We start from the raw sequence: 16,011 nt of genomic DNA, 5'->3' as shown, positions 1-16,011 counted from the left end.
ATACACTCGTTACCATGGCGATGACAACAATAATGTTTATAAGAACAAAATGGGCGAAAACGTGTGTTGGTGGTCACCGGTGTTCAGGAGAGGATGTTCGTTTAAGGTTTGCTTGAGGTATGTCCACGTACTTTTAATACGATACGGCTCGCAAGCAGGCAACAAAACATGATGTAGCCTAGCAAGCCAGTGCTAGCACTAACGGTTGTAAGCGAACATGCAGGCGTTCTGTTGAATCATGCTCTAAGGTTTTGGTGTGTGTAATCTAATTTAATTACAATAAAGTAATTTAATTACAGTAAGTTAGCACCCGTTATTTCTGTCATGTTGTAATGTTGGTTTGACCTGACTGATTAGAATACACGATCTGACAAGAGCAGTGATTTCCAACCTATATGGAGCCAAGGCACATATTTTACAATTGAAAAATCTCACAGCACACCAACAAACAAAAATGTCACAAAAAGTGGATACATTAATTACTGGATGTACTTAGTGCCATCTAATAAAAGAAATTTGTTCTGTTTGTCACTACGCCTCACTGGCATAAATAGATGAACAAAGATAAATTATTTATTGTAAATATATTTATTTGATCAATTAAGGAGTATATACAATATACACAGTCGATGAACAAGTCACGTAAATAGACACATTGCTCCATCTTGTGATCGGATCGGTCATCGTTTTTTTTTTTTTTTTTTAAACTCGCTGATCAGTGATCGGTAATCGGCCCCAAAAATCCTGATCGTGTCAAGCCTAGCGACAACATACTGTATCTGTCATGGTCTGTGTTTTGGTTTGGGTTGTGTTTAGTTATGTTCCATGTTTTCCTGTGTTCCATGTTTGTCTTGTGCTCATTAGGTTGTCGTGTCCACCTGTTCTCATCTACTTTGTCGACCAATCAGCTCTCTCCAGCCACTCGTGTCTTGTCCAGGTGTTCTTTGTTGTCTCGTCAATTTGTTTGTATTTAGTTCCCTGGTTTCTTTCAGTTCTTGTCGTTGTCAAATGTCTTTGCCATGTCATAGTCGCCAGTTGTCTTTATCATTGTGGTATGTCATTGTCAGGTGTCGTTTTCCCTATCTATTCCACGTCTTCCTCACAGGTCATAGTTTGTTTCCAGTTTTAGATATTCAAGTGTTTCTTTGTTACTTTGGTTTGGTTGTTATCTGTTGTGGGACTTTGTTCAGTTTTGCTTTATCCAATATCCTTGTTTTCCTTTTTTGAAGATTCAATATTATTATTTTGAGACTCCCGCACTCCTGCCTTGCCTCCCTGCTTCCCTGCAATTGGGTCCACCATGTTCTTGCCTTGCGTTCCTCGCCTTCGCCCTAACCACGTACGTGACAGTATCTTTGGTTTAGGATGTCTGGTTTATTAGTTCTGTTTCACTCACTACTCCAAATACCAAATTGTTTGTATTTTTGCAACGAGTAAGAGAAGAGAATGTGAAATGACACCAAAACCTGACCAAGTTTACCAACCCGTGAACTAATATGGACCAAAGAAGGTGAAAAGCATCCTAAATTGACAAATAAAACATGATTTTATCTGCTTCAGTTATGCAAAAAAATAGCCATCAATGCAGGGAACTGAAGGAGGTGAAGTTTTACCTCCACATGTTCTAAAAACCAGCCAATAATGTCCATGGGATTTGCTAATTAAAACACACACAGAGGAGGCAGGTTATCTACCACTAGTCGACAGTCCTGCCAAATGAGAATCAATGTCATGTGTCAAGTAGCATCGGGGTCACTGATAAAGAGGAGCCCGATATATTGATCAGGTTAAAGTGTGTGATTTGATTTGCAATTGTTTGTATTGTTCAGGCAAAACAAGCTGGATTTCTTTTGCACTTGCATGAAATCCGACACTGTAACAAATACTACGTTTTGTGCGTGCAGTGTCACAAAATGGTGCTGCTGAACAGAGACTGTGACCGCATATGCTAACAGTCATATGATGGCAACGGCAGGTCAAAGATGATAACAGTACACGCAGATGAACGTATGTAATTACCATTTTTTTTTTTTTAAACATACAGCAAAGGGTTATTAAGGGTCTGATGTGGCTAATTGGACCACCAGTTCTGACACAGGAGCAGGCAGTGGGCCAGGCGGCGAGTCGCAACCCACGGGGAGACAACGGGGGGGGGGGGGGGGGGGGGGGTTGGAAGCGGTCATCATGATGGTGCCAAAATCTGTCACTGCAACCACAGGGCTAATTTGCAAACGGGATGCACACACACACACAGGAGGGAGGCGAGAGTCAAAGGTTCAAAGCAATGACACAAAGTTGCAATGACTGTTGAAGTCATTGCAGATGCAGAATGAACAATTCAGTCTGGTGGACGCTCATGAGATCAATGCATGAGCTGCACAGACGAATCTGCCTGAGAAAATATGAATTACTCCGTTTCGATTGACACTGTCATGCGACATGTTTAGTGTTGCAGTTGGAATTTGTTGCGGTATACAACTGCACTGAATCAAAAAGCTGCCGATGATATTTTGCACAGAGATGGGGGGGGTGAGAACAGCGACCGTGTCAATCAAAACTGAACGAATGTGTGCTATAACTCTTGCGCTGATCAAATCAGAATCGCTGTTTCTAAACGCTGTCGCCACAGAGGGATTGAATTGGCCGATGCTTACTTGTCAAGTTACCGGTGACAAGTAAGCAATCCCAAACTGTTACACGTGTGTTTTTTGAAGTGACTGCTTCTATAGAGGTCCATTTTTCAGAGAAAAACAAACAAAACTAAACTAAATCCTGCACACTGTAAGTTGTTTTTGAGCTTTTGTATTTGCTAATATTCAGATGTCGATCGGTCAACGTTTCAACAGTGTCTTGTTGTGTTTCGCGTAAGGGGAATGTATAGAAAATATACGCGAGTCTTGAGTTGCCCTGCACCCAGGTTGCCTTCTCCCTCCCCAAACGCTCAACTAAAAAAAAAAAAAAAAGTAATAAAACGTTTTGAAGTTACTCTGAACAAACTTACCCTTTCCCCGGAGAGGTAGACTGCCAAGCCGACGGTCAAAATGAAGCAAACGTTCCTCATTATTCCGTTTTTATTTTTTTGTTTTATTTTTTATTTTTGGTTTTTTTTTTTTGTAGCGTTGCGGAGAGAGCGAAATGCGGTCTTCTCTCCGTCCCTACTTCGCCTTGCTTCCCACGTTTGGCTCCAAACTCCCTGTCGCTTCTCTCGTGGAACCCCCACTACGTGTTGCGTTTTTTTCCCCGTCCCCCCCCCCCTTGTATTCCCCTCGACTACTTCTCAAAAGGACTCGTTGACTTAGTTGTTGTTGTTGTTGTTGTTGTTGTTGTTTGACCTATCCTTTGTAAAATTGACAAACAAATGCAGAAATAAAGCTTGGGTTAATAGCAAAATCCTTCGCGCTGCGCCTGGCCGGTAATATCCGCACGAGACACGTCGCTCGAGCCGCACATGCTCTCTCTCTCTCGCTCTCTCTCTCTCTCTCTCTCTCTCTCTCTCTCTCTCTTTCTTTCTCTGTCCTGAAACACTCGCGTGTGTTACGACACTGTCAAACTATTATTACACATCAGTTTGCAAAGAATAAACAATTGTTTTCTATTTGGTTGTGAATGTACGAGGGCAGACTTGATTGAGTGATCTATATATATATATATATATATATATATACATATATACATATATATATATATATTTGTTTATTCCAGAGCAATATATTAATCCTACATCTCACGTTCTTTGTTGTTTATTTACTTATTTTTTTACTGCTACTTTTTACCAATGGGCAGGCAGCAGCCAATTGTTTTATGTGCACAACAATCAGTCGCATTGAGTCGAAACGTTGATGTGCAATGCCTCCCCCTGCTGGTGTATGCAAGCCCTACACCTAAAATGGGGCAAAACAGTCACATTAGCAGAAGTGGGTAAAGTACAGTACAGTACTCACAATCTGTACTTCAGTAGAAGTACAAATACTTGTGTTAAAGAAGTAGAGATACTTGTGTTAAAGACTGGTAAAAGAAGTAGTACTGTAATACTGTAGTACAGTGTATACATTCTGTTTCAACCCCTGTACTTCAGAGGGGATTTTTGTTTTGTTTTGTTTTTTAAGTGACCAGAACGTACGTTCAAATGAATGGAGCCAGCGAGCCTTCTTTCAAATATCAATTTTTTCGATTTCCATATTTTATTCTCATCAACACCCTCCTCTCTCATTAGCAACCTGCTTCTTCCTTAACTATTCGTCTATCTTTTAATGGTTTAAGGAATGTGATCAAGTACAAGATATTGAATATACAGGCCTATACAGGCTCGCCGGGCATCCACTTGTGAATCGCTCAGCAATTCTACACAATGGTCACTGTACGTTAACGTGCGCTGTTTTGAAGCCGGACGTGAGCCAGGGCTGCCGTATGTTGGTAGCATGGCTTATTCATGTTGGAAAGTTGTCAAAGACGAAATGTTACCGGTTTGATGTTGGATTTTTTTTTATGTAAATCAATAAAAAATATAAGAGGCGATCAACTCACCTGACAAACTGGTAAGAAATAAAACAGTGACATTGGCAGTGGCTTTCGAAGCCCAGCCATTGCGTAGGACACAACCTTTATACGGTGTACACTATTTAGTATTTGAATCAAGTTTGTGTACATTGTTGTAGACTGTGGCCAACTTGGTGAACAAAAATTAGAGTACCAAACCCTAAATTTCATATTTTGTTGCGTAACCTTTTGAGGCAATCACTACAATCAAACGATTGGTGTAACTCTTGAACATGAGACTTGAACATGGTGTCTTGAATGTGTGCAGGGTACGATGAAAGCTCAAGACTAACAAGGCATTTTGGAACAAAACGTCGTGCCCAGTGGCAGAACGCTTGGTCACACCCGCAGGCCAATGGTCCTCCAATAGGGTAATGACACAAAGCACACCGGTAAAAACACCCAAGAATGACAAAAACCAAATTATCGGATTATTCTCATGAGCCCTGACCTAAATTCCATTGAAAATTTGTGAAAGGAGAAACATTTGAGAGAAGAAAATGGCCAACTTTCACGAGTTAATATATAGTAGATTTTCATTTATTACTACTTTTGTCACATTCAAGGTATTTCAGTCAACACTGCGCTTTTCCCTTTCTTTAAAGAAGTGTACCAACAATTTTGTCCATGTGTGCATACTAGATCCACAGTGCACTAAAGTTCATCTTGTAGAAATATTACTTCACTTTACATAGACAATAGAATGCAAACCTCTGTCTAAGCTGTACAATTCCAAACACCTCCATCTGCCATGTTTAATTAAAAAAAACAAAAAAAACATTTTCGCATGCCCAGTATGCAAAAGAAAAAATAAATTTACCTCTTGGCCTCCAGCGTTTAAGCTTGCCAGAGTTAAAAATATGAAAAAGCAATCCAAGTTGGACGATTTAGTAAACTTCAGTAATTGAAATTCTTGTTGATGTAAGATAAGAGCCAGTCAAAAGATGTCCAACAGAATACTTCTAACCAAGAATATGAGAGATGTTTATATAATATTACTTTCCCTGGGATTCTTATGTCCTGAATAAGTGGAGTCAGTCGATGAATCCGATTTCACTCTGTCAAAGTGTCAAGTGCCTACTTATTAGAGTGACAGAAAGAGAAAGTGGCCATCAGAGGGCAAGGAGAGGATGACGGACAAGGAGGAAAGAAATGACCAGGTACCATTTGACCAGTTTTGCTCGACCTCATCGAGTTGTTCATCCCCTGTGACCGCCGCAAAAAAAAAAAAAAAAAAAAAAGCTGATAAAAGCAAAAGTGATGTTAGCTATACAGGGTAACAGTCAACTGAAGAGAGGGTTAGTTAGAAGCTTCATTTTAATCATGAGCAGCATGTAAAACCTTGGAAACTAATTTAAAATCTAGCGACCCAACCCCCATCCTTAATGTTAAAGCTGCCCAAGCTTTGTGTCCTTGTCTTTTTCAAAGGGCTTAACACTACTCCGGGTGTCCCAGATTACGCAGCCAATTAGGACGAAGGCAAAGCTCCTTTTGCAACTGAGCCTGGTCATAGAGTGGCGTGTGTGCGTGCGGCACCAGTTTTGTTTTACTGTGACTACTAAACATAAATCAGAATGACTAACAAACGCAGTGTGACGATTACAATTAGATTTTTAGAGTACTGTAATTGTAGTGCAGATGTAAAGTATGTGAGTTGTGGGATTGCCAAATCACATACTGACTTTAATTTGGATTCAAATCCAAATTCAGTTCGGGAGCCCACATAAATAGAACAATATAAACACTAGAAGATATTATTTATCAGTCCACTGGTGAGGGGTGTACATACAAATTCTTTTTTGTGCCTCTTCTACAATATTGTACATGTCATTCTTTATCAGGTGCTATGGCAACCGGAATTGTGCTCAAATTTAAATGCATCTACTGTAAATTTGTCAGCGTCAACAAGGATATGCTACATTAAGCAAGAATGGTGGCATGAACCTTTCTGTTAGCGTATGCCATTAGTGTGGTTCTCTGGTTAATCATCTAAATCTTGGTCATTTTCCTCTTCGACATTGCGAAGCAAGGTACAAGGTTTGAACTGATTCAGAGGCTGGCGCAGAATTCCAATTCTGGGAAGGAAGGTAAAGAAGAAAGAAAACGAAAAGACACATTAGTATTATGTTTTGTTTCCCTTTATCGAGCAACTGCTTAGCAAGTGACGACGACTCCCATCACAAAGAAATCAGATCTAATTTGATAATAATTATAATAAAACATAACCCTTAAAGAGGTAGTCGAAGAATTGTGGTTTTGCAGCACACCTGCATCAAATAATGAACACCTGCTGAGGCCACACCCACACAGTTTTACACCACCCCAACCCAGGAAAGCACAAAGGAAATGTGAGTTTAATGTGATCTTTTGTCATTTCGTTTGTTATTGTGCAAAAAGTGCGCATTCTCTTTGAAAACAGTTTTGTTTTTCCTTGTAGCATACTGCTTTCAAACGTTGATCCCTCCTGAGGAAGAGAGTACAGAGAATCAATCAGATGTACCTGAGCAGGATACATGAATCATGGTCAAATGACTATTATCCTTTCTTCTTATACTCCAAAATGAATAATCACAAACTAGTAAAAATTACCCCTAATCCGGCCCTCAGAAAATAATTTTTAGGGCTACAAACATTTTAAAAAAAAAAGATAATTTCATATTGTCCTGCAAATATGGAAATTGGCAGAAAGTCAGTTGTACATTTTTGTGTAAATACAGTGAATTTTTTATTTTTTTTTATGTTAACCTGAATTCCTGCATATAAAATAATCTGCTCCCACCATTTAAACGTTTCAAAAATGAAATATACTCAATTTGCTTACCAACTCTGTGACACATTTTTATCTCTAATTGATCAGCTCCGCTGCTGTAGGACTAGAATTCCAGCTCAAGAATTGAAAAGCAAAGCACATAGATGTTTCTATTGCAGTCTTCTTACTGTCTCCTTGACAGCTGGAAGTGGCGTTGAAGTGAATCCAAATAATGTTTTCTACACCCAACAGGCTCCCCCTTCACACCTCGCTTTTGATTTACCCCCAACTTGTGAACGTGAACAAATTCTTTGCATCTGATGTCTTACAATGCTGACAATGTGTGACTGCTACAGTATGTGTTGGCACTACTAAAGTATAAATAGGGAACTGATTTTTAGTTTAACTCCAGGGCTACTGTTACAACCCCAATTCCAATGAAGTGGGGACGTTGTGTTAAACAGAATACAATGATTTGCAAATCATGTTCAACCTATATTTAATTGAATACACTACAAAGACAAGATATTGAATGTTCAAACTGATAAACTTGATTGTTTTTAGCAAATAAACATTGACTTAGAATTTTATGCCATAAAATTCTAACTTCATAATACACATCCGCCAATCCAATAGTCAATCCTATATATATATATAGTATATGTTTTGTCATGTTAGATACTGTCCATATTGATTCTGAACTAATCCAGATGACATATATGGCACAGTTGGTCTTTTATTGCGTTTTTGTATAATATTTATGGTTTCTATTTTGTGATGTGATTGTGGCGGTTTTAACAGGTGGATTAAGTCGGCTGAATACCAAATGCATGCCCGTCACCGATTTCAACTAGTGCCATGTAAAAGAGTTAAACTACTGTATGTTTAACAGAGATGGAAAATAATCCTTCCCGATTTAAATTTTTATATTCCTAATGTATAAGACAGAAATACTGACGTTTAACATCAACAAAAGTGATGTGAAACCTTGTTTCTGTAACAGTGAGACTTTATCCAGATGGGCGCAACTCAGGCTCTTTCCTGAGCTCTGGCGCCATCTATGGTTCAAAAGGTAGATGTGAGCCAATCTCAGGAAAATAATGCAGCATACCCCGATTACACAAAATTATTCAAAATCATTTGATGAAATGCCCGTTTACTTCAGATGTACATGTAATAACTACATTTGATTCATTCTGATTTTAGTTGAAGATCCTTTAAAACAAAAGCCATGCACTTGTCCTCTTTTCTCTTCATTTTTTTCTTCTACGGCAGAGTTATTCAGTTATATTAGTTTAGCAATAACTCAACATAATATCACGATACTTGAAATCGTTTGGGTCTTCTTTACTTCTCAATTAAACGTTATTCCAATCCCAGCCACGAGAAGGCAGTGTACTCATCTGCAATGGAACGTTCTAACGTTTTACATGTGCCATTGTCTGCTAAAACGACCTTTTGATTGCCATGAAAAACAATGTATGACCAAGCAAGTATTTTATTCATAAATTCACCAATCATAGTTCTCAAAAAGATGCTTATTTATCAAGTATTATCTGCTTTCAGGCGGCCGACTGGTTAGAGCGTCAGCCTCACAGTTCTGAGGAGCGGGGTTCAATCCCCGGTCCCGCCTGTGTGGAGCTTGCATGTTCTCCCCGTGCCTGCGTGGGTTTTCTCCGGGCACTCCGGTTTCCTCCCACATCCCAAAAACATGCATTAATTGGGGACTCTAAATTGCCCCTAGGTGTGAATGTGAGTGTGAATGTTGTGTTTGTATGTGCCCTGCGATTGGCTGGCAACCAGTTCAGGGTGTACCCCGCCTCCTGCCCGATGATAGCTGGGACCCTAGTGAGGAGAAGCGGCTCAGCAAATGGATGGATTATCTGCTTTCAATTCATCTTTGGAGTGATGAGGTACAGTTGCTCAATCAGGTTGTCTATGCCCCGAGCCCGGTGTTTGTCTTCTGTGACATTCTCTGATAGGAGCTGTTCTGCGTTGCACCTTTCTCCTGTACAAAGGAAATAACACTTTTAAATCATTTCATTAAATATTGTTAATACAAAGAAGAAATACCCATGCTTAAAAATATAAAAGGGAGTTCATTCCTAACTCACCAAACAGGGCATATACTTGCTCACCAGGCACAACAAAGGGGGGGCCTGAAAGTACGTTAGGAATATTTATTCGGTTGCATCAATACCAACTCTAACAAACATAAATTATATGTTTTACTAATTAGAATTAGTTACTAATTAATAGAATTGGTTTTTTTTTGTTTTCGTTTTTTGACATAAAAATAGGGCTGGAAATAATTCAAAATTTTTTTTTAGCAAAGATGCTTCAAGTTTTAGACTGAATGAAAAGCTACCTTTATAAAGTTCAGGATTGTACATCAACGTGGACAAAAGGTATCTGCAGTCATTGGCCATCAAAGAAATGATGAGAGAAGCATATCTGTGGAATCGGTGATATTATAGAATGACTTGAACATCATGACTTTATATTGCCAAAAACGTTTTTATTATCCATTATCCATATTATATTGGAAAATATGTTGGTTGTGAACACATACTGTATGGGCACAGTTCTGAGTGCAAAGTGAGAGGTATAATGTTGATTATATATATATATATATATATAATATACAGTATGTAATGATAAAGACTTTTAATCAGAATTTTGAGGGTCTTACTTTTCTCTGTCTCTTGGGTTGATGGCCACAAGAGATCCTCTGTCCCAAATAGCCCCAAACTGACCTGCAATTGAACTGTCATAGACAGGGGAGGGGGCATCAAAATGTTGTTTCCAACATTTGCAAATATGCACAGTTTACTAACCTGGTGAAGCTGTACAGATCACAGTTGTACAAGGAGATGTTTTTCTCTGAGTTCTGTGGAATCAAGTGTGAGTGAGTAGAATACAAGCACTATACAGTTAATACATTGTACAGTACATGCTAGTATTGACATGTTTTGGTGAGCATTTGGAATGATGACTGCACGATTTCATTCACAGCTCTTCTCATGCCCATTACTCTGGAACAGTATAAATGTGATCATGTGGCCACATCCTTTTGCTTACGTGTGAATCACCCAAATCCCCATTTGTGATCCATTTAACACTGTATTTACTATCTATTTCCTGACTACAAAAAGACCCAAAATGAAAGCCAAACACATGACTGCTTATCCCACACATGACTGGCCAGGTAGTGGGCTGGTCTTCCTTGTGGGCATCTGTGTTTTGGTCCCCTTGGTGCTGTGCTCTTTTTTTTTTTTTTTTACCAGCCTTGGCTGAAAACAGGTATAAACATACAAACAAAAGACAAAAACATTTTGTAGACTTGTCATGTGTGGTACAGTATAATTGACACAAATGTCGATGTTTATCTTAGAAAGTCAAAATTTAGGGAACAGGCAAAAGGACCGTGCTCATACAATACCATACATTAAAATGCCATGTGACCAATTTATAAATTCAGACACCTAAAATTGATCTACCTTGAAGATCTTTGCTCCAGGTAAACCCGGAACAGCCTCCTCGCTGTAGGTCAGGTTGTTCTCCACAAAGAACTGTTGAATGGCTTTTTCAGATATCTCCACTCCAACCACTGAATGCCCCATGTCTGCTAGCCTGGAATACACATAGACAAATTATAAAGATCATCGCAACAACATTTTATTATCTGGGTAAATGCCGTTCAAAAACTGTGCTTGAAGGAACAATTTCACATGGTTGTGCTATGTTTCTTACAAAAATATATTTTAAAAAATGTACAGAACTTAACAGCAGGTTTGCTAACTAATGACTCAACATATGGTTTTGGAATACAGCAGAGTAATTTGATTTTATTTACCACTTCATATCCACAGCTTTCCCACAGAGAGGAAAGAAAAAGCGAACTTCTTTCCGCCCAGCCAAAACTTTGTCCAATTTACTCTCCAGCATCCTGGAAAAAATAAAAATACTTATTTTGGGAAATCTTACAATTCCAATTACTCATTTGATGCAAATCAACAAGATTTAATGTGTGTCCTTAGCTCTTAGTCACTCTTGTAAACAGTGATTCCAAAAATAAAGTATGTACAGTGGGTACGGAAAGTATTCAGACCCCCTTAAATTTTTTAACTCTTTGTTATATTGCAGCCATTTGCTAAAATCCTTTAAGTTAATTTTTTCCCTCATTAATGTACAGACAGCATCCCATTTTGACAGAAAAAAACATAATTGTTGAAGGTTTTGCAGGTTTATTAAAAGAGAAAAACTGAAATGTCACACAGCCATAAGTATTCAGACCCTTTGCTGTGACTCATATACTTAACTCGGGTGCTGTCCATTTCTTCAGATCATCCTTGAAATGGTTTAACACCTTCATTGGAGTCCAGCTGTGTTTGATTATACCGATTGGACTTGATTAGGAAAGCCACACCCCTGTCTATATAAGACCTTACAGCTCACAGTGCATGTCAGCGCAAATGAGAATCATGAGGTCAAAGGAACTGCCTGAAGAGCTCAGACACAGAATTGTGACAAGGCACAGATCTGGCCAAGGTTACAAAAAATGTTCTGCTGCACTTAAGCTTCCTAAGAGCACAGTGGCCTCCATAATCCTGAACTGGAAGACGTTTGGGACAAGCAGAACCCTTCCTAGAGCTGGCCGTCCGGCCAAACTGAGCAATCGGGGGAGAAGAGCCTTGGTGAGAGAGGTAAAGAAGAACCCAAAGATCACTGTGGCTGAGCTCTAGAAATGCAGTCTGGAGATGGGAGAAAGTCCTAGAAAGTCAACCATCACTGCAGTCCTCCACCAGTCGGGGCTTTATGGCAGAGTAGCCCGACTGAAGCCTCTCCTCAGTGCAACACACATGAAAGCCCGCATGGAGTTTGCTCAAAAAACACCTGAAGGACTCCAAGATGGTGAGAAATAAGATTCTCTGGTCTGATCAGACCAAGATAGAACATTTTGGCCTTAATTCTAAACATTATGTGTGGAGAAAACCAGGCACTGCTCATCACCTGTCCAATACAGTCCCAACAGTAAAGCATGGGGGTGGCAGCATCATGCTGTTTTTTTTTTTTTTTTTTTTTTTTTTCTCTCTTTCCCACCTACAGGGACAGGAAGACTGATTACAATCGAAGGAAAGATGAATGCGGCCAAGTACAGGGATATCCTGGACGAAAACCTTCTCCAGAGTGCTCAGGACCTCAGACTGGGCCGAAGGTTCACCTTCAAAAAAGACAATGACCCTAAGCACTCAGCCAAAGCCCTGACTTAAACCCAATTGAGCATCTCTGAAGAGACCTGAAAATGGCTGTCCACCAGCATTCACCATCCAACCTGACAGAACTGGAGAGGCTCTGCAAGGAGGAATGGCAGAGGATCCCCAAATCCAGGTGTGAAAAACGTGTTGCATCGTTCCCAAAAAGACTCATGGCTGTATTAGCTCAAAGGAGTGCTTCTACTAAATACTGAGCAAAGGGTCTGAATACTTATGGCTGTGTGATATTTCAGTTTTTTCTTTTTTAATAAATTGCAAAAATTTCAACAATTCTCTTTTTTTTTGGTCAATATGGGGTGCTGTGTTGACATTAAAGGTCAGAGAATTTTTTTCTTGATAACTCTAGAACCCCTTTACAAACCACATTTGCCATTTCGAAGTGATTATATAGCAGATATACAGCAGTTAAATTGATGAATATGATGCAGAATGCGCTTTCCGGTCTTCGTCTCTTTCCGGCGCTGTGACGTCACACGAGCCAAACCGCCTGTTCATTCGGCGTTGTGTGCTATTGTTCCACGCTGTTGTTCCCGTCCTGGTATATTTGTTGTCGTATGAGTTAACGATCTCATGATGGTTTATTGTGTGGCATTTGGCTGTACAAATGGTTCAGGCAGTGGCAAGAGTTTTTTCTTTTTTGGCTTTCCAAGTGAAGGAATACGTGACCAGCGGATAGGCAAAGTCAATCGACAGGGGAAGAAACGCGCTCAGCTATGGGTGCCTAGCAAGCATTCCAAACTGTGCTGATCACTTCGAACCGGCGTGTTTTGAAAAGGGCTGAGCAGAAAGCATTGAATACGGAGGCAGAAGCTGAAACCAGCTGCGGTGCCAACTATTTTTCCTATGGCAATCGGGACCTCAACCGGCAGCAACAGAACTAAATTTCCTTGTATATACCTACGACTCTACTATGGTTACTATGCACTGGAGTGTAGGAAAAAAACACCCACGCAGTGCTTTTCTGTACTTTTGCCTATACGACAAGCCAACAGACACAGCAAAGACTTTGTGTGCGGCGAGCGAGGGGCACACAATATATAGGAATACTGCATCCTATGTAAAAGCTTGTGCTGTGTCACTGAAACATATATGAATAGATAATACATACAGTCGTGCTCAAAAATATTGGCACCCCTGGGGTGCCATTATTTCAAGCCACGGCTGTATAAAAAGACATGCTTTTGACATACTGTCACATGGTGTCAGGGCTGCTGTTTCAGCACCCTGAGTCCAGCCCGTGTGTGTGTGTGTGTGTGTCTGTCATGACTGCTTTGCAGGGTTGACGTGTTGGAGTCTAGCAGCTGCACCTTGTCATCCTAATTACGGCTGACTGCTCTTAAGACGCTGTGGAACTCCAACTGGTCGCCAGACTATCAACGCTCTAAGGTCGACTTCGTAGCCTAGCCACCTTGCCTATTTTTTTTTGCTTCCCGACGACCTCGTGAGTTTATTTCTATCTCATTCTTGTTCTTTGTCCCCAGTCTGCCATCTGCCCTTGCTCCCTGCAAACCAGTGCTCACCCCTTGTGGGCCACCGACAAACCAGACTCCTAACCTGCCAGACCGGTCCTCGTTGGAACCCTGCCGATTCTCAAGAGTTCCTTTGTTCGCTTCCAAGGTGCAATAATCTTTTGTTCACAAACTCACCTCCCTGTCCTCTCTGCATGGTCCAACTTGCAACCTGAACCCTGACACATGGAGCCAGTTTCCCCTCTCTTGTTCTGTTGCACAGCTGGTACTCGGCTGCTCGTCGTCATCCATGTCTGATCGGCTCAAACGTGTACGCTTTGACGATGTTTAGTCGGGTGCTCCTGTACGTCGAAATCCTCCTCATATTCCAACACGTTGCTCGCCATTGCGTATAGTGTGTAGCGCGCTGTGTTGGTCAATTGCAATGTCACTTCTGGCAGCCCTTGCGGTGGATAGAGTAACCGCACCCCGGTGTCTTGAGCTTCGGGTATGTTCGGGGAAGGCTCAATATGGATCATAAAAACCTCATTTTGAGCTAAACTATGGTTGAAAACTTGCTGGAATTTACGTGCATGTATTACATAACTAATAAACAATGCAAATATGAATTTTAACTGATCCCATAACATCTTTGTCATCTGACCTTTAAAGAGTTAAAAAAATGAACTTAAATGATTTTAGCAAATGGCTGCAATATAACAAAGAGTGAACATTTTAAAGGGGTCTGAATACTTTCCGTACCCACTGTATGTAGTCTTTACCGGTGTACTTGTGGCTGATGAAAGCCGATTTTGTTTTCCTCCCAGCGTTGCTCCCATTCATTGAGCTCAATAACCCGATCTTCCTGAGTTTTCAGCACGCTGCTCATGTTTGATTGCAGTCAATCTGTGTGAAAGAGAGCAAGATGAGAACAGCTGTCCAACTGTCCATACACTCACCAGCCACATCATTGAACACACTGCACTATCTGACTGAGAATACAAGAGCTGTATCAAAAATTTCATCCAACTGAGAATTACCAATGGAAAGCCAGAATTTCAATACAAATCTTGATCTTCATGGATTGTGCGGGTGTAATTCATATTGATGGTGAGTTTACGTGAGGCTGCAGACAGTTCTCCTTGGAGACTTTATCACGTAATATGAAACATTAACACTGTCCTCGAACAGTTACACAGTTGAGGAATGATTGTTTAAAAAAATTTAAAAAAATAAAATCTTCCTCAGCAGTTACCTGTGATACTAAAGGTCAATGCGCAACAGAGGCCCCACAAAGTGTGATTTAGGACATGGAAACCCCTTCTGACAAAACAATGCTTGATATTTTCTGCCATTTGAAATAAATACTCATTATCACTCAATATTAACACTAACAGGGATCAACAGCTACACCATTAATGCATGTTTAGAAAACTGCAATTGGAAAACGCTTACTTAGCAGCAACTACCACCTTGCAAGGAGTTGCTAAAACAACTTTTACCAATGAGGCTAAAAGTCTGGTTGTGGCGAAAACGTCTAGAAAAGAAGCTGATCAGAGGTCAAAATTTCGAAATCTGAGACGTGTCGTCAATAATTCACAACTCCTATTTTATTTATTTATTTATTTTTAAACCTGAAACGTTTAAAACGAGTCAAGAACAATCTGGAACACTAATAATAGGCTTTTCTGTCAGATGGAAGGTATTACAGTTGGAGTTTTACAATTACACTGTATACACTTACCTGATAACGGAAATCAAAGAAAGCGTGTTATTTTTTGAAGTACACAGCTCTAAATAAATTTGTTCAGCAAGTGTGTTCGTGTTGACCGTCATCTGACGTGAAGCCATACCACATACTAAAACGGAGCTGATTTTTGTCTGTTAGGCAATCAATGTCATTGGAGTGGGCGGATATACTGAACGCAGTAACATTAGAAAAGCGAAGCATGGTGTGCCTGTCACGCAAAACTCAGGGAAATTATACTTCTCTTATATCTCT

The 16,011-nt window shown here is 40.1% G+C and overlaps 2 protein-coding genes and 1 long non-coding RNA gene across 4 annotated transcripts in view; 1 reads left to right on the top strand and 2 right to left on the bottom strand.

Moving 5' to 3' along the window:
* sdc2 (syndecan 2) overlaps positions 1 to 3,463 on the bottom strand; it is a 48,447-nt gene extending 44,984 nt beyond the window's left edge. Inside the window, exon 1 of the mRNA XM_061760212.1 lies at positions 3,002 to 3,463. Coding sequence (XP_061616196.1) covers positions 3,002 to 3,061 — 60 coding nt within the window. The 5' untranslated portion in view covers positions 3,062 to 3,463. The remainder of the gene's footprint in view (positions 1 to 3,001) is intronic.
* A 3,346-nt stretch (positions 3,464 to 6,809) lies between these two features.
* LOC133471211 (uncharacterized) lies at positions 6,810 to 14,265 on the top strand. The gene is made up of 3 exons (XR_009786153.1): positions 6,810 to 6,884; positions 13,839 to 13,947; positions 14,043 to 14,265. It is a non-coding gene; the product is annotated as an uncharacterized LOC133471211 (long non-coding RNA).
* On the bottom strand, positions 8,768 to 15,908 carry LOC133471210 (probable thiopurine S-methyltransferase). Of its 2 annotated transcripts, none has more exons than XM_061760526.1 (9): positions 15,754 to 15,908; positions 14,772 to 14,915; positions 11,142 to 11,234; positions 10,786 to 10,918; positions 10,123 to 10,175; positions 9,978 to 10,052; positions 9,654 to 9,739; positions 9,400 to 9,444; positions 8,768 to 9,293 (listed from the first exon to the last, which is right to left on the bottom strand). In XM_061760526.1, the coding sequence occupies exons 2-9, from the start codon at positions 14,846 to 14,848 to the stop codon at positions 9,175 to 9,177; spliced, it is 681 nt and encodes a 226-aa protein (XP_061616510.1). In that variant the 5' UTR covers positions 14,849 to 14,915; positions 15,754 to 15,908; the 3' UTR covers positions 8,768 to 9,174. The 2 variants fall into 2 exon arrangements, with proteins under 2 accessions (XP_061616510.1, XP_061616509.1); XM_061760525.1 differs by having other exon boundaries at positions 14,792 to 14,915.
* Positions 15,909 to 16,011: the final 103 nt, after the last annotated feature.

This window comes from Phyllopteryx taeniolatus, chromosome 21, assembly GCF_024500385.1.
Source record: "Phyllopteryx taeniolatus isolate TA_2022b chromosome 21, UOR_Ptae_1.2, whole genome shotgun sequence".
Lineage (NCBI taxonomy): Eukaryota > Metazoa > Chordata > Actinopteri > Syngnathiformes > Syngnathidae > Phyllopteryx > Phyllopteryx taeniolatus.
This window is presented reverse-complemented; position numbering and strand designations above follow the sequence as displayed.